The 18522-nt window shown below is 39.7% G+C and overlaps 1 protein-coding gene and 1 pseudogene across 5 annotated transcripts in view; one reads left to right on the forward strand and one right to left on the reverse strand.

The window, feature by feature from the left end:
* SLC12A6 (solute carrier family 12 member 6) overlaps nt 1-18522 on the forward strand; it is a 108155-nt gene that overhangs the window by 13180 nt on the left and 76453 nt on the right. For 2 of the 5 annotated variants that reach the window (XM_004380586.2, XM_023735105.1), the window contains exon 1: nt 12869-13796. The exons of the other annotated variants lie outside the window; for them this stretch is intronic. In XM_004380586.2, the coding sequence (XP_004380643.1) occupies nt 13673-13796 (124 nt within the window). In that variant the 5' untranslated portion in view covers nt 12869-13672. Of the gene's footprint in view, nt 1-12868; nt 13797-18522 lie in introns of those variants that run through there. 5 annotated transcript variants of the gene reach the window in all.
* On the reverse strand, nt 6873-8855 carry LOC111821293 (teratocarcinoma-derived growth factor 1-like; annotated as a pseudogene).

Raw genomic sequence — 18522 nt, forward strand, 5'->3', positions numbered from 1 at the left:
TATAAGCTGTGTCATGCCAATTGAGCTAGATGTTCCCCAAGACCATGGTCCCCACAGCCCTCAGCCCAGCAATTGGGTCCCTCAGGGAGTTTGGATGTGCCTGTGGAGCTTTCATGACCTTGCCTTGGACAAGTTGTGCTGGCTAGAAGCCAGTTTCTAATCTAGTTACCGAACAGTCCATGTTCCTAGTTGCCAGTGGTACATCTTTGGCAGGTACTTCTTGGGTCCTGTCCTACCTAGGCTATAATGACTTTAATGAAGGAGATGGGCAGCCTTATATATTACATTGTTAATAAAGAGGTGGGTGGCAATATGGTGAGAAAAGTAACAGTGGAAGCTGAAGGCTCTAAGATGTTAATGCCACCTTTAATAATTGGGTCAGCAGCCAGAATGGCTGAAGTATCTATCAGATGAGCTGCCACCAACTATCCTACTGCAGTCTTTCCTCTAGTGAAGACTTGGACCTTTAGGTCCCTGAAGAAGTAGCTGGGAAAGGGGGTGGCGTGTTGTGCTCTCACGGTTCTTTCTGGGCTTCTGCTGTATCGTGCTTATTGTCCTGTTTTATATTGGCTTTTGTTATATAATTTATTATTTTATTTACAGTATAATTTATTTGTTGTATGATTAACTGGATACCAAGACTGAGAGTTCCTTAAGGGCAAGGACAGCGTCTTGTCCATCATTGCATTCCTACTTCCTGGCGTATAAGGGACAACAAATAGACATTGAATACGTGCGTTATTCTTTCAGCCTCGTTAAAGCAGGAGATTTTCTTGATGCTTACTGGACAATATTATAAATCCACTACAAAACCATGTCTTTTACATATTTACTATTTTTTAGTTGTTAGTCCCAAAATTCGTTATGTGTTCACCCTTGACAGCATTTTATAAGAATCTATTCTGATAGACAGTAGTCGGTCTCCACCAAACTAACTGACACATTCATTTAACCCTTTCTATAACCGTCTGGTGTGTAGTTAGGCAAAATTTAGAATTTGTGGTCATTTTGATATTTTTAAACTAATGTTTACTGTCCTAGTATGAGAGAGAAAAATGTTTATTGAATATAGTAAATAAGGAAATATATATACATTTTCTAGTTGAGAATGAGGATCAATATACTTTTCAGGCCCCAGCTAAAAGCAGTAACTCTAACTTTAAGCAGTAAACTCAGTGTTCTCTTCTTCTAAAATATTTACAACAGTCTCTAACACAGAGATATTCAGAGTGTAGTATGCAGATGGTGCTGGCCCATGAACTATTTATTACCTGTGTGTGAAGAGATAAGTTCAAAAATTGGGAGTTTTTAGAAACATGAATAGTAGTTTTATGGAGCAATTTCATGTCTGTTGAATTTAATAAGTAAAAATATATATATACCACATTTTGTCTATTATCCATTTGTGGTTAGTTTTTAAACTTGTATTTAGTTGCCGACTAGTGGCTAACAATTATTCAATAAGTATAAAAAAACCCATTGCCGTTGAGTCGATTCCGACTCATAGCAACCCTATAGGACAGAGTAGAACTGCCCCACAGGGCTTCCGAGGAGCGGCTGGTGGTTTGGAACTGCCAACCTTTTTTTTGGTTAGCAGCTGCGCTCTTAACCATTATGCCACCAGGCTCCTCAATAAGAATATCCATCCTAAATATTTTGAAACAATAATTTACTGCATTAAAAGCAACTACCTGGAAGTAATTTCTGCTTTCTTTACTATTTCCGTAAAAACAGCATCACAGGCAGTGAGTCCCTGGATTAGGAGCACGTTCGGTTCCCAGAGCTGTCTGTAAATTGAATTCTTCCCTAAGTCGGAACAGTTAGGTATGTTTCGTGTCTAACGTCCGTCAGCTGTTTGTCTTAGTGTAGAGTGTCCGACTGCGTAGGTTCAGACTGCCAACCTTTAGGTCACTAGTGGAGCACAAACCGTTTGCGCCACCGAGGGATCTCTTGAAATCTTAGTGGGGTTTATTTTATTTATTTTTTATGTAATTTTATTTACTTTGTTGTTGAGAATATACACAGCAAAAATACACCAGTTCTACGATTTCTACGTGTATTATTTAGCGACATTGATCACATTCTTCCAGTTGTGTAACCATTCTCACCCTCCTTTTCTGAGTTGTTCCTCCCCCATTAACATAAACTCACTGCCCCCTAAGTTTCCTATCTAATATTTTCAGTTGCAGTTATCAATTTGATCCCCTATAGAATTTCTGAAAAGAGCATAATGCTCAAGGCAGACTTGTTACTAGTTAAGTGAAACTGTTATTTGGTTTTAAGAAGATTTCAGGGGATGTTTTTGGTTTAAGGTGTAAAGACTATTTCAGGGCAGTAGTTTCAGGGGTTCATCCATACTTCATAGCTCCAGAAAGTCTGGAGTCCATGAGAACTTGAAATTCTGTTGTGCATTTCCCCCCTTTTGATCAGGATTCTTCTGTGGAATCTTTGACCAAAACGTTCAGTAATGGTAGCCGAGCACCACCCAGTTCTTCTGGTCTCATGACAAAGGAGGCAGCTGTTCATGGAGGCAGTTAGCCACACATTGCATATCCTTCTCCTGTTCGTGACTCTCTTTCTTCCTCTGTTGTTCCAGGTGAATAGAGACCGATTGTTTTGCCTTAGTTGGCTGCTTGCAAGCTTTTAAGACCCCAGACTATAGTGTACCTTTCTATGCAAAAAAAAAAAAATTAAAGAAACACTTCCAGATACACTAAAACATCTTTAACATAACATGCAGTAATAATAACAATAATGTTTGATGTCCCTCCCAAAGTAGTGTCCGTTCGTTATGTACCTTGGATTTTTTTATTTTTGTACTTTAAGTGAAAGTTTATAATTCATGTTAGTCTCATGCAGAAATTTATACATACATTGTCATGTGACCCTAATCGCTCTCCCTATACTGTGACAACACACTCCTCCTTTCCACCCCAGATTTCCCATGTCCATTCAACCAGCTCCTAACCCTCTCTGCCTTCTCATCTCACCTCCGGACAGAAGCTGCCCATTTATTCTCATTCATGTGTCTACTTGAGCTAAGAACACTCTTTTCACGAGTATCATTTTATGTCATAGTCCAGTCTTATCTTTGTCTGAAGAGTTGGCCTCAGGAATTGTTTTAGTTCTGGGTTGACAGTCCAGGGGCCATGCTTTCCGGGGTTCCTCTAGTCTCAGACCATTAAGTCTGGTCTTTTTACTAGAATTTGAGTTCTGCCCCCAACCTTTCTCCTGCTCCATCAGGGACTCTGTCAGATTTTTAATATAATAGGCTTTAGGGGGGTTGGTTTGTGTCATGGATTGAATTATGTTTCCCCCAAAAATGTGTGTATCAATTTGGCTGGACCATGATTCCTAGTACTGTGTGGTTGCCCTCCATTTTGTGATTGTAATTTTATGTCAAAGAGAATTAGGGTGGGATTGTAACACCGTTACCCAGGTCACCTCCCTGATCCAATGTAAATGGAGTTTCCCTGGGGTGTGACCTGTACCATCTTTTATCTTACAAGAGATAAAAGGAAAGGGAAGTGAGCAGAGTAGGGGGGACCTCATACCATTGAGAAAGCAGTGCCGGGAACAGAGCACATCCTTTGGACCCGGGGTCTCTGCTCGGAGAAGCTCCTAGTCTGGGGGAAGATTGATGAGAAGGCCAACGGATAGAGAAACCCTTCCCCTGGAGCTGACGCCCTGAATTTGGACTTTAGCCTACTTTACTGTGAAGAAATAAACTTCTTTGTTAAAGCCATCCATTTGTATTTCTGTTATAGCTGTGCTAGATGACTAAGACAGTTCGTAACTAGGAGTTGTATGTAAATTGGACGTTCGTAACCCAGGGACTGCCTGTATAATAAGCAAATACTGTGAACATGCAACTGTTAATTGGTCGTAATTTCAGAGGTTCCCAGTGGTATGGTTACATCCCAGTAGTGGATGAGCTCTGAGTGGGGTCTTCAGACTACAAGCATCTGATTTAATTTAGGAGAAGTCTTTAATATTTGTTGGAATATTTAATATTCCAATTCAGAATTACTTGCTCTTTCCTCAGTATCCTACTGAACTCTTTCTATGTATGTCTCTCTTAAGGTACTTATGTAAATCCTCCTCTTGTGTAGTGTGTATGCGTGGGTGTGTGACAGTACTATCTGTGGAAATTCAGTGGAAAAGTGTGAACAGATAAGATGAATTAAGGCTGCATTTTGTGTGCTCATGGAATTTAGTCTGTTCTATTTTATACTTTTCCGGTTTTTTATTAATATAGTAGTACCTTTGGTAAAGCTTTAATTTCCTTTCTTTTTAAAAAAAAAAAATACTGCATACTGTATTACTAAAACCTTAACATCATGTGTACAGGATACCCTCAAGAATGAACAGAATGACATTTGGTACAACTCAAGCATTGAAAATACATGTGGTTTTTAATTCCAGGAATTTTGACCACTGCCCATTTACTGCAGAAGTTTTCTTGCATCATGGATCCATTTTTAGCATTAATGGTTAGATAATTTTTAAGACTCATTTTAGCTATGAAACTGTGTGGTTCTAGATTATTTTTTTAGCTTTCAATGGTGCGATACAGTTTTCAGTTTCTGAGAACTAAGAGAAAATACATATGATTTACTTTAAATTTGGCAGTGATTTTTCATGCTATAACTGTTACAATCTGATAGAAAATGTTTATGTTGAAAATTTCTCACTGACATTCCCTTAATTATTTCAATCCTTTCACAAAATTAGCTTATCTTTCTTACTTTTTAAATAAATTGGTTGAATAAAACAAAATGCTGGTTACCATAAGTTGTGAGCTGTGATTAAAAAGAAATAATTGGTTAGTGTAGCTTGGTAGGTTATACTTTCAAAATACTACCCAAAATAGACCCATTCTTCTGAAAAATGGACATACTAACTTCTTTTAACACAAACATATTGTGGTCACAAATAAAACATTTCACCAAAACTAATTGGTAAAATGAATATAATATTTATAATATTTGGCCTAATGTATAAAAATACTGTAAAAGTAATGCCATTTATAAATGCATCTTTGTCCTGGCCTGGTCTCATATCTTATTACTTAAAAAAACAGTATTTTTTTTAACTGTAAGTATTTTAACACTGTCCTCACTCATTTTAAACAGCATTCAAAGACTAGAATCTAAGTACAAGAAAAGCATTTATGCAACCCCCTCAAGTTTCGTATAAAATGGAATTTGACTCTTAAATGATTTGCTTGATTCTCAAATCCAAAGATCTGTAGATATTTGGACTCAAGTTCATTGTATTTTTCCCCAGTATTTTATTATGAAAAATTGCAAATGTAGAGAAAAGTTGGAAGAATTGTATAGTTCACACCCATATCTTTACTCCTAGATTCCATAGTTAACATTTTGCTATATTTGCTTTATCATGTACCGTCAATCCATCTGTTTTTGTTACAGTTCAAAGACACAGTACACCTCCCTCCTAAATACTTCGATATGCATAGAGTTAATATATAATATATAATGCATAATTGAGATTCATCCATGTTATTGAATGTATCAGTCATTTGTTGCTGTTTATTGTTGAGTAATATTCCATTACGTGACTATACTACAGATTTTTTAATCTACTTTATTGATAGATACTTGGGCTGTTTCCAGTTTGGAGCTGTTATGACTAAAGCTACTGTAGACATACTTGTTCAACAATTTTTATGGACTTACTTTAATTTTTATTAATAAATTTTACTGTTGCCTTTTTATTATTGAGTTGTAGGGTTCTTTATTTTTGTATATTCTAGCTACAAGTTCTTTGTCAAGTATATGTTCATTTTCATAATTGTGTCAGTTCATTGTATTTTTTCAACACTTTATTGCGAAAATTTTTAAACATAAAGTTGAAAGACTTTTATAGTGAACATCCATATACCCACCACCCGGATTCTATCATAAATGTCTTATTTTATTTGTCCTGTCATATATATATCTATCTATCCTGTTTTTATGTGTTTTCAAGGTTAATTTCAGATATCAGTTCCCTTTTTCTAAATACTTCAAAAAAAATTATTGATTAGAATTCAGTATTTGTTTGCAGCTGTTTTTGTTTTAAGGTAGAATTTTCTTACAGTGAATTGCACACATTTTAAGTGAACCTTGGCTGTTTTGACAAATGTATACACCTGTGGAAACCTAAGTCCTATCAAGGTATAAAAACATGACCATCACCCCAGGAAGTTATTTCATGCCCCTTCCAGTTATCTCCACCTGCATCCCCCTAATTGGCCCACTGCTGTCAAGTCGATCCTGACTCATGACAACAGTGTGTGTTACAGAGTAGAACTGTTTCATTGGCTGAAGCAGATCATCAGGCCTTTCTTCTGTGGCATAGCTGGGTGGGTTTAAACCACCAACTTTTAGGTTAGTAGTCAAGCTCAAACCGCTTGCACCACCCAGGGACCTTTCCGTCCCCCTAAAGGCAACCTGGTGGCTCAGTGGTTAAGAGCTTGGCTGCTAACCAAAAGGTTGGCAGTTCGAACCCACCAGCCAGCCCCTCCTTGGACACCCTGTGGGGTAGTTCTGCTCTGTCCTGTAGGGTTACCATGAGTCAGAATCGACTTGACGACAAAGGGTTTTTTAAGGGGTAGAGGCAACCAGAGAAGCCCTGGTGACACAGGGCTTAAGTGGTCAGCTGCTAACCAAAAAGTTGGCAGTTTGAACCCACCAGCTGCTCCGCAGGAGAAAAGACCTGGCCATCTGCTCCTGTAAAGATTACAGCCTAGGAAACCCTATGGGGCGGGCAGATCTGCTGTGTCCTGTAGGGTAGCTGAGTCGGAGCTGACCTGACAGCACGCAGCACCAGAGGAAACCATTGTCCTGATTGTTTTTCATCATCAGTCTAGCACGTTCTAGAACCTCATTCATGACAATGGAATAACATACATGGTGCATCATGTACTCTCGTCTAAGGTATCCTTCAGTTAACAATGCTTTTGAGATTCATCCATGTGGCATGTATCAGTAGTTCATTCCTTTTCATTCTGGAGTCGTATTTCTTTTTTTGGTCAATATTATTTCCTATTTTTACTGTGCATACAAGTATAAAAACACTCATTGCTGTCAAGTCGATTCCAACTCATAATGACATATATACAACATATTTTTAAAACGGGCTCCACAATGTATATGGTTTCATTACCTAGTTTATTGTGAACAGTTTCCCTTCTACAGCAGTTAAAATACTTGGCTAGTACTTTGTCCAAAACATGAATTAACCAATCTTGTTGGGTAAATTTAGAGATAATTTTTTTTCCCTAGGAGACTGTATTCTTCCTGTAATACCTTGAGAAAAAAGGGGCATGTCTTACATAGCTTGTCTTATATCACTTTCTATAGATGATGGAAACTTGCCCTTTAATTAGGTTTTTAACTTGCTTCTCTATAGCTACCTAATCAATCGAGTAATCAGTTTTATTTTTCCCACTCTTCTTTCTCTCTCATTTGCTTTCTCTTTTCCATCCAGTCTCCCTGATACACATGTATTTCCATTATTCCAGCACTGCTTCCCTCTCCCTCCCGTTAAAGACACTTTCTTTCCTGTTCTTTTAAAGATACTCTTTATTGATTTTGACTGACTGTCCTCAAAAATTTATCCTCAGTTCCACATTATGATTATCTAAAGAAAGAGCTCACATGTTTAAAAGAAAACATTGATATGAATCTCTTTGTAAAGGTAGATGTATCAAGAAACATAGGATTTGGGCACAATGTAAATATGCCCAATTTTTTTTGAAAATGTAGATTTTTGAGAGGGAGGGCAAGGCAGAGGAAAGAAGTCGTTGGCACATTCAGGGAGTGTTAGGGTCCATTATCGAAATGTATTCATTATTTCAAGGCAACTAACAAGCGATCATCTGTCAGTTACAACATTAGAGAGGCACCCCTTACTGGCCATGAAATTTCCATGACATCTAAACATGTATTTCCAGAAAAAGCCAGATGTTTAGTAGTAGAACTGTGTAGAAAGGCAGATGCCAACTAGCATAAGAGTGGTGCATGCAGATGGCATTAATTCCAGAGTCCTGGAAGCCATGAGGTGCTTATCTGTCACATGATTGCCAGGTAGAAAGGTCTGAGCAAAGCAACAAAACCAGTCCTGCCAGCATTTACACATGGCACACTTCTTGGGCAGTCAGGTGTCATGGGGTGCAGACCTATAGTTCTCATGGCAAAAATCAGGCTCCCAGTTCCATCCATAGAAGTAAGGAGGGCAGGCACAAAAGGAACCCGGGGTACAGGTTCCCCTATTCAAACAGCAGGTCTTGTTCAGCTCTTTACCGTCCTGGATTCCCATGAATGCCACAAACTTGAGAGGATGAGGACGTATTGCAGATTCCTCCTGGGACCTAGTGTTGGCATCTCTCTGAGGTGGACGTGTAAGTTCATGGTGGCCCAATCCAGCGACTGATCCCAGTTCAGATGCTTTGAAAATGGACATGATCAACATCACGCTGGGAGAGAAGCGCTCCGTCTTCCTGCAATCTATAGTTCTCAACAGTTTAGGGATAAAAACATTAGCTTGGCTTTCACACAGTCGTTGCCAAAGCACTTAAAGGAAAACAGTAATTTCCTGAAGTAAAAATGGGAATTTAAAAAGCAAAAATACCCCAAATAAGAAATACACTTTCCTTAGAAGGAGTCAGGGTGTTCAGGTGAAGTGGGGCACTAGCCGCATTGTCCTGCTCCTATCCTGAGTACCGGTGGGTTTTGTTTTGTTTTTTAATTTATTGTGCTTTAAGTGAAAGTTTACAGTTCAAATTAGTTTCTCATAAAAAAATTTATACACACATTGTTATGTAACCATAGCTGCTCTCCCTATAAAGTGACAACACACTCCTTTCCACCCTGGGTTTCCTGTGTCCATTCAACCAGCTCCTGTCCCTTTTTGCCTTCTCAGCTCTTCTCCAGACAGGAGCTGGTAATTTAGCTTCATGTATCTACTTGTGTTAAGAAGCACACTCTTCATGAGTATCATTTTATGTCTTATAGTCCAGTCTAATCTTTGTCTGAAGAGTTGGCCTCTGGAGTGGTTTTAATTTTGGGCTAATGGATAGTCCGTGGGCCATGTCTTCCGGAGTCCCTCCAGTCTCAGTCAGACCATTAAGTCTGGTCTTTTTACTAGAATTGAGTTCTGCACCCAACCTTTCTTCTGCTCCATCAGGGACTCTGTTGCGTTCCCTGTAAGGGCAGTCGTTATTAGCCAGGCACCATCTAGTTCTTTTGGTCTCAGGCTGATGGAGTCTCTGGTTTATGTGGCCATTTCTGTCTCTTGGGCTAATATTTTCCTTGTGTCTTTGGTGTTCTTCATTCTGCTTTGCTCCAGGTGGATTGGGATCTTTCAATTTTTTTGCCCATAGAATCCTTCAGTGTTGCAACTCAAGGCTTGAATTTTTTCTACAGTTTCAGCTTGAGAAATGCCAAGTGTGTTCTTCTCATTTGGTTTTCTAACTCCAGGTCTTTGCGCATTTCATTATAATACTTTGTCTTCTTAAGTCACTCTTTGAAATCTTCCGTTCATCTCTTTTACTTCATTATTTCTTCCTTTTGCTTTAGCTACTCTATGTTCAAGAGCAAGTTTCAGATTCTATTCTGACATCTATTTTGGTCTTTTCTTTCTTTTCAATGACCCCTTGCTTTCTTCATGTTTGATATCCTTGATGTCATCCCATAACTCATCTGGTCTTCTTCAGTCATTAGTTGTTCAGTCCGTCAAATCTGTTCCTGAGATGGTCTCTAAATTCAGCCTAGAATATACTCAGAGTTGTACTTTGGCTCTCGTAGACTTGTTCTAATTTTCTTCTCCTTTTACTGGAACTTGCATATGAGCAATTAGTGGTCTGTTCTGCAGTTGGCCCCTGACCTTGTTCTGACTGATGATATTGAGCTTTTCCATCATCTCTTTTCACAGATGTAGTCAATTTGATTCCTTTATGTTCCATCCAGTGAGATTCACGTGTATAGCCACTGTTTATTTTGTTGAAAAAAGGTATTTGCATTGAAGAAGTGGTTGGTTTTGCAAAATTCTGTCATGTGATCACCGGTGTTGTTTCTGTCAGCAAGGCCATATTTTCCAACTACCAATCCTTCTTTGTTTCCAACTCTAACATTCCAATCACCAGTAATTATCAATGCATCTTGATGGTATATTAGATCAATTTCAGACTGCAGAAGTTGGTAAAAACTTCAGTTTCCTCCTTTGACATTAGTGGTTAGTGCATAAATTTGAATAATAGTCATGTTAACTGGTCTTCCTTGTAGAGTATGGATATTATCCTATCACTGACAGCATTGTACTTCAGGATAGATCTTGAAATGTTCTTTTTGACAATGAATGCGACACCATTCCTTTTCCATTTGTCATTCATGGCATAGTAGACCATATGATTCTCCGATTCAGAATGGCCAGTATCAATTCATTTCAGCACAGTAATGCCTAGGATATCAATCTTTATGTGTTCCATTTCATTTTTGACGTCTTCCAATTTTCTTAGATTCATACTTCGTACATTCCATGTTCCAGCTATTAATGGATGTTTAAAGCTATTTCTGGGAGCCCTGGTGGCACAGTGGTTAAGAGCTCACCTGCTAACCAAAGGTCGGCAGTTTGACTCCACCAGCCACTCTTTAGAAACCCTATGAAGCAGTTCTGCTCTGTCCTATAGGGGTGACTATGAGTCAGAATCGACGCAATGGCAATGGTGATTTTATTATTATTATTATTTTTGGTTTCCAGCTATTTCTTCTCATTTTGAGTTGTGCCACGTCAGCAACTGAAGGTCCCGAAACCTTTACTCCATCCACGTCATTAAGGTTGACTCTACTTTGACGAGGCAGCTCCTCCCCAGTCATATTTTGAGTGCCTTCCTACCTGAGGGGCTCATCTTCCAGCACTGTATCAGTGTTCTGCTCCTAACCATAAGGTTTTCACTGGCCAGTTTTTTCAGAAGTTGATCACAAGGTCCTTCCCAGTCTGTCTTAGTCTGGGAGGTCTGCTGAAAACTGTCCACCATGGGTGACCCTGCTGGTATTTGAAATACTGATGGCATAGCTTCAGTATCCCAGCAACACGCAAGCTACCACAGTACAACAAGCTGACGAGGAGTGGTGGTCTTTCCTGTATAATATGTAGTAATTCTCAACATTGGCTGCACATGAGAACCACCTGGGTGGCTTTTCAAAGTCTTGTTGCCCAGCCTCTACTCCAGAGCAATTAGAATATCTGGGTTGGGGCCCAGGTATCAGTGCTCTTTAAAGCTCCTCAGGTGATTCCAGTGTGCAGGCAAACCAGTGCTCTACAGGAACCCATGAAATGAAAACCTAGGTGAGTGTATGTGAGTTTTCTTTCTGTGAAGCGTCGTTTGTGCTGCCTACCTCAAGGGCTTTAGATGCAGACAGACCTGGTTTTAAAGTTCGGCTTCACCGTTTGCAAGCTCTCTGACTTTGGGTTAGGGTCCTTAGCCTGATGCTTTTGTTTCTGTGATGATTAAATGAGATTGGGATGTAAAGTTTCTAGTGCAATACAGAGCACAAAGTAGGTCTTTAACAACTGCTGGTTTCCTTCTCTCTTTCCCGTCGGCCTAAAAGAGGTACATACTTGAAATTAATGTGGATTATAAACCAGCTTTCCTTCTCTGTTTAGCACAGCCTAATGGTCAGGTCTAACAACAAAGCCCATCTCTTACATCATCAACATGGAAATTAACACAAGGCTCAGTTTACTGAACTCCCTTGTCTAAGTGCAGACGTAGGGCCTTGTACTTTCTAGTGGAAGTCACCAACTGAGAACTTGATAGAGTTATCCGATAAATTATACAAGGAGTTAAGCGTTAGTTATTTTGTTAAGTATATACTGAAGGAGCTATACACCTCTTAATCCGAGGAATTTTCTTTGATTTGTTTTCTTTAAACCATGATGTTTAAGCTCTCTGAACAATACAAAAAATTCTGAATTTCTCTCTTAAAAAATGTATATATTTTTTTATTGTGCTTTAGGTGAAACTTTACAGAGCAAATTAGTTTCTCATTCAACAATTTATACATGAATTGGTTTATGACATTGGTTGTAAGCTCTGTGATCTGTCAACACTCTCCCCTTCCACACCCCAACTCCCCGTTTCCTTCTGTCCATTTTTCCTGTCCCTTCCTGCCTTTTCATCATTGCTTTTGGGCAGGTGTTGCCCTTTTGGTCTCATGTACATGACTGAACCAAGAAGCACGTTCCTCACATGTGTCATTGTTTGTTTTATAGACCTGTCTAATCTTTGACTGAAGGGTGAACTTCGGGAGTGGCTTCGGTTCTGAGCTAGAAGGGTGTCTGGGGGCCATAGTCTTGGGGGTTCCTCCAGTCTCTGTCAGACCAATAAGTCTGTTTGTGTGTGTGTGTGTGTGTATTTGATTTTTTTTCCCTCCCATTCTGTCCAGGACCTTCTATTATGATCCCTGTCAGAGCGGTTGGTAGTGGTAGCCGGGCACCATCTAGTTCTGAGCTAAGGCTGGTTCTGGAGGCTGCGGTAGTTGTGGTCCATTAGTCTGCTGGACTAATATTTCCCTTGTGTCTTTGGTTTTCTTCATTCTACTTTGCTCTGAATGTGAAGGGATCCATAAATGAATCTTAGATGGCTGCTCACAAGTTTTTAAGACCTCAGATGCTACTTACCAAAGTATAATGTAGAACATTTTTCTTTATGAACTATGTTATGCCAGTTGACCTGGATGTCCCCCGCGACCATGGTCCCCAGCCCTCAGCCCAGTAACTCAGTCCCTCAGGGTGTTTGGATGTGTCTAGGAAGCTTCTGTGACTTTGCCTTGGTCAGGTTGTGCTGACTTCCCTTATATTGGGAACTGTCTTTCCCTTCGCCAAAGTTAACACTTGTCTACTATCTAGTTAATGATTTCCCCTCCTGCTTTAAAAATATTTTTGCTGTGTTGAGTGCTGGTGTGCAGAGCAACTTGTACTTTTGGGAAAGTTAATTTCTTATCCTGGATGTCCTAGTATATACTGTAGTGTCTCGAACTATTGTTTGCATAAAATATGTGTTTATTAAATATTTGCTGAGTGAATTTTTCTACCTGAAGGATTAAAAAAAAACTTCTGTTGATTTATATGACTTCTTTTCCCATATGCTTTGGAATGAAAAACAGAGGCTTGAAAACCGTGTGTTTCATTTTCTAAGTTGACGGAGTGCCAGTCTTTCTTAAAGAGGGCATTTATAGAATAAACTGTTCCCTACTCTTCTTTCTCATGTGAACTATGAGGGCAGAGGCCGAGCTGATGAAATGCACACAGGACGGCAGTGTTAAGTAAAGGAGACAAGTGGGTGAGCACACAGTGGGAGACGGTCTGTGAATTCTGCCTGGTCTGCAGGAAAGCAGCCTAACTGTCCTTGGGGCTCTGCAGCTTAGTGACAAAAAGCAAGGGGTGGAGCACTTAATCCTTTCAAAGGAGTGACAGACATTGTGGAAGGCGTGTCTTCAAGTGTTCCACGCCCTTGGATGTAGGTCACGTGAGCTTGAAGTACTTCCTGATTCCCAGCCACTGTCTCCAGCAGTCTGAACGGAGGACTGCAAGGAAGAAGCAGGCGGGAAAACCACCTGGAAGGAAGTTTAAATACAGAAGGGCAGTCTTTCTAGTTATAGCGATGCCACACTTCACTGTGACTAAGGTAGAGGACCCAGGGAAGGGGGCAGCAGCTTCCACCTCCCAAGAGAGGGCTCCCACCTCAGCAGGAGAGAAAGCCCGGAAAAAGGATTCAGGTGAACCAGGTGAGCACTCAAGGTGGGAGCTTTTGGAACAACAGGGATTTTCCTGACAGAGATGGCAACGAAACTAAGTTCAAAATGACTCCTTAAAGGCGGAGAGAAAGTGTTGTGGTTAGCGTTTCTCGTCAACCGTTTTAGTCCTTGTATTGTTTGATAACTTCTGTTAACTTTCTTCACACTCTTGTTTGTCCCCACAATGAGTTCTGTGTTCATTACCTACAGGTGAAATTGAATCAGTGGAAATGTTTAAAAAGAGTTTTCGAGCAAAAAGAAAAGCACAGTAGAAGTCAATTGATGCTGAGTTTAGAATTCACTTTTTGCTCATAGTTCAGATTGTGTCTGGAAAAGACTCTAAAGTCAGCTAATGGACAACATTAACATTTAGCAATTTAGGAAACGGTCCACGAAGAAGGAGTATGGTCCAGTGGGTTTGTATGGTGGACTTTGACTGTACTTTTGACTTCTCAGGTTATTCAGTATTTTGCCTCGGTTTACCAGCTAAACAGTAATTCAGTAGTGAATGGTCTAAGAACTGTTCAATGAAAGAACAGAAGTACGTTATGGTGACTAGCATAGCGTTAGGTTTAATTAAGGTGCTTAAAATTATTTGATGGATGTGATTATCCCTATGATTTTCTCTAAATGGTAACAGTTAAACTTGCTAGGGGAGTTGTGGTTTTGAATTTTTAAACATGCAATTAAAATCTTAGTTCGTGTTGAGGTATTTAAATATAGTCATAGTCTGAAGCGCCTTATTTTTTAAGTTTGTAAATTTCACAAATTGCCAGCGACCTCTCTTCTCTGAGTGACTAAAGACTATGGGAATAAAAAATTTCTCAAAGTTCCTTCTAATACCATGATTCTAAATTTTCCCTATAGCAAGTAACATATGGCAGTTCCTTGCTATAAACAATTATTGATTCCTTTGTTTCTTACCAAACGTTCATGAATTTTTAATAATCTCCAGCTTACTTAAAGATAGGAGCATTTTTCTTGATAGGTCATTTATTACTCCTTCTAGTGAGAATTTGTTAAGGGAAGATAAGAAATAAGGTTTTCTGTAAACTCTTGGTCTGTTAGGTTATTTTACTTCTGCTGAGTAGCCACGGTGATAAGAAGTTAAAAGCAAGTTTAGCCTTCTTGGAACTTGAGCCTGATTGTCCATGACTGCCGCTCGGAGGAGCTCGGTTCCCTTTCAGGCTGGTGTTTGTTTCCTTCACTGCTGGTGTTCGCTGCTCTTAGATATTCGTCCTGCTGGGCTTTTGTCTTTGCCTTTGTCTTCATTAGTTTCACAAAATGCGCCTGTACCTCATTTCACTTCTCATTGTTTTGTTTTGTTTTTTTTAAAGAATAATTTATTTATTTTTTGTTGTTGAGAATATGCCCAGCAGAACGTACACCAGTTCCGTAGTTTCTACGTGTACAATTCAGTGACACTGATTACATTCTTTGGGTTGTATAACCATTCTCACCCTCCTTTTCTGAGTTGCTCCTCCCCCATTAACATAGACTCACTCTCCCCTAAGTTTCCTATCTAATCTTGAGTTTCTCTTGTCAGTTTAATCCCATATAGATAGATCTCAAAAGAGCACAATGCTCAAACGTTTGTTCATGGAGGCAATTAGCTACACATTCCATTTCCTCCTCCTATTCCTGACTCTCCTTTTTCTGTTGCTCCAGGCAAATAGACACCAACTGTGGTGCCTTGGATGCCGCTTGCAAGCTTTTAAGACCCTAGGCTCTACACAACAGAACTAGAAGGTAGAACAAAAGCACTAAACACGTTATTAGGCCAATTAACTGGAATGTCCCATGAACCATGACCCTAACCCTCCAAACCAAGGAACTAAATCCTATGAGGTATTTGGTTATACATTAGCAGCCTCAGCAGCTACTCTTTTTGTTGTTGTTGTTGTTGTTGTAAATATATCTATCACACAACGTCTGCCAGTTCAGCTTTTACAGATATCCAGCTTATTGACAGCAACTACATTAATTGGCTGTGCAACCCTACCCTTAATCAGTGTGGTTTTTCCATCGCTGTAAACTGAAACCCAGAACTCCATGAATAGTTACCCCCACTTCCCCCCGCCCCGCCCCTGGTAACCACGAAGAAACTCCGGTCTCTATACATTTGCCTGTTCTTGTCTTTTCACATCAGTGAAGTCATGCGATATTTGTCCTTTCCTTTATTTCACACAGATAAGTCTTCCCGCTCCATCCATACTGTAGCTCTATCAAGACTTCATTTCTCTTCCTGGCTGAGTCTCATTGTTTTTTGTTTTCTATCTCCACCACCTCTGTTCTGTTATTTCATCTTTACTAGTTGCATTTGTGTTTGGGAAAATCTGCTTTCTTCAGATTAGAACAAAGTGTTAAAAACATTTAATCTAATAGCAATCACCTAGAAAGGTTATAAAATTATCAGTAGCAACCAACTTTGTAATAAGTGACAGTACTACCAGTTGGCGTTGAGTCCGCTCCAACTCCTGGCGACCTGGTGTGTATCAGAGTAGAAGTGTGCCACGTAGAGATTCCAGTGCCTCTGGGTTAACTTGAACCACCAACCTTCATTTAGTGCGAAGCACATTAACTGTTTGCACTACGAGAGACTTCAGTGATACCAGACTGAATTTATTTTCTTCTACAGTAATTGCTTGGGGTAAGGAAGAAGTGGCAGATAGAATCTAACCCAAATTTAATAATGCTTTTTATTTGGCGTTTCCCGTGACAGCCCAGAAAGTACAGGACAGACTTAAATGAACTGTTGTTTGCTAAGTGAACAACTGATGACAATGTCTATCTAAATGGCATTTATCCTTATTGTAGGCACTGCATCAAACCAATTCGTTCCGGTTCGAACCCCTGCTGAGCACTTGCATTTCTAACAAGTTCCCAAGCAGTGCTAATGCTGCTGGTTAAGGACCAATTCTGGGAACCACTAGCAGAGCAGTGGGGCTCAAAATTTATTATACATAAGAATCACCTGGAGATCTTGTTGAAATTTAGCTTCTGATTCAGTGTATCTGGGGTGGAAATGCAAATTCTCAGCGTGGCTTCGAACCAGAAGGAACCAGTTAGAAGCCCTGATTGTAGAGCTAAAGTAGAGGGTGAGGAAGGAGGAGGAGAAGAAGGGAAATGTAAACGGGAAAACCCAGAAGTTTTTTTTTTTTTAACCTAAGAGTAAAATGTGCTTGAGGATAGATAGTCTTCTTGGAGAGGTTGCTTGAATTTCAGTAAGTTCTGGCTGTTTGTTCTCCTGAGTTTAAAAATCCTAAATTGATTGTGGTTTTGTTGCAAAGACTTGTGACGCTGATTAGTTGTATAGCTGGTCACTTTTTTCAATGGAATGTTTTTCCTTCTGTGTCTGTGAGAAGAGCAAAATATGTGCTGTCATATAAATTGAACATATTTAGAAAGCAGATCATCCTTTAAATGTGTTTTTAAAAGATGAGATGTATTTGCAGTAGACAGGTGAGTAATTTGAGATAAAATGGAATTATGAGTATAGCTACACTAAAGGAGATCATGTTTGGTAAAGTGGAAGAACAGCAAAAATGAGGGAAACACTCACCGTGAGATGAACTGACAGGATGGCTACAACAGTGGTCTCAAACATACCAAGGATTGTGAGGATGGTGCAGGGTTTTGTTCTGCTGTACATAAGGTTGCCGTGAGTCAGAGCCGACTTGACAGCAACTAACAACAAAACAAACTAAAGCAGAAGTGCATTAATTCTTGCCATGCTAGCTACTAGAATGTCGTCAGGATAGTCGAACCCTGCTTGGAGCCCTGGAGGGACAGTGGCTAAAGCGCTCGGCTGCTAACCAAAAGCTTGGCAGTTTGAATCCACCAGCACTCCGTGGAAACCCTTGGGGCAGTTTTACTCTGTCCTGTAGGGTTACTATGAGTCAGAATCAACTTGACGGCAATGGGTCCAATAGAACCTTGCTTAATTGTGGCTTTGAAGGGAAAAGCAGAAACTGAGACTTTCCGAACATTTTCTGCCTCCCAGTCCAGTTTTGGTGTCCCATCCTATGTTTTCTCAGCAGCCTGTTCGTACACTACCAAGACAGACTTACCATACACTGTATTGTGATTATCTGTTTACTTCCCTCTCATCCCAATAGGATGACTGTAGGTTTCTTAAGGGCAGAGACCTTGCTGGATCATTTTTGTATCCCCAGGTTCTAAGCGAATTGTCTGGCACAATAACAGGCATTCCTTGAATGAATGAAAAGATGCACACTGTCTCCCTTCTTTATTCACCATACCCAGGTTCAGTGCAAGTGTCATGCAAAGTGTTGCTCTTTTTCCTAATGCTTATAAATATAAGTTCCCCACCAAAGACAGCAGAATGAGTTTGGAGCCAGGAACTTGTGTTTGAATCCCAGTCATCCTAGTTATTACTAATTAGTAGTAGTGGTAATTAGTTATAATTATTACTTGAGGCACTTTGGGCAGGTTACTCCTCTATGCCTTAGTTTGCTCACTGATAAAATAAAGGTAATAACAGCACCTACTTTACAGGGTAGTTGAGAATTAAATGGGATAATGTATGTAAAGCACTTAACACCATGTGTGACACAGTACGCACTCAAACAACAGCTGCTTTTATTTACGACATTGTTATTAGAGGTTTAATAAGGATGAAAACCACTTTTAGATAGCAGGTTGTGATGGTTAAGGTTGTATGTCAACTTGACTGGGCCATGATTCTCAGTGGTTT

Source organism: Trichechus manatus, unplaced genomic scaffold (genome assembly GCF_000243295.1).
Source record: "Trichechus manatus latirostris isolate Lorelei unplaced genomic scaffold, TriManLat1.0 scaffold00076, whole genome shotgun sequence".
In the NCBI taxonomy this organism is placed as follows: Eukaryota; Metazoa; Chordata; class Mammalia; order Sirenia; family Trichechidae; genus Trichechus; species Trichechus manatus.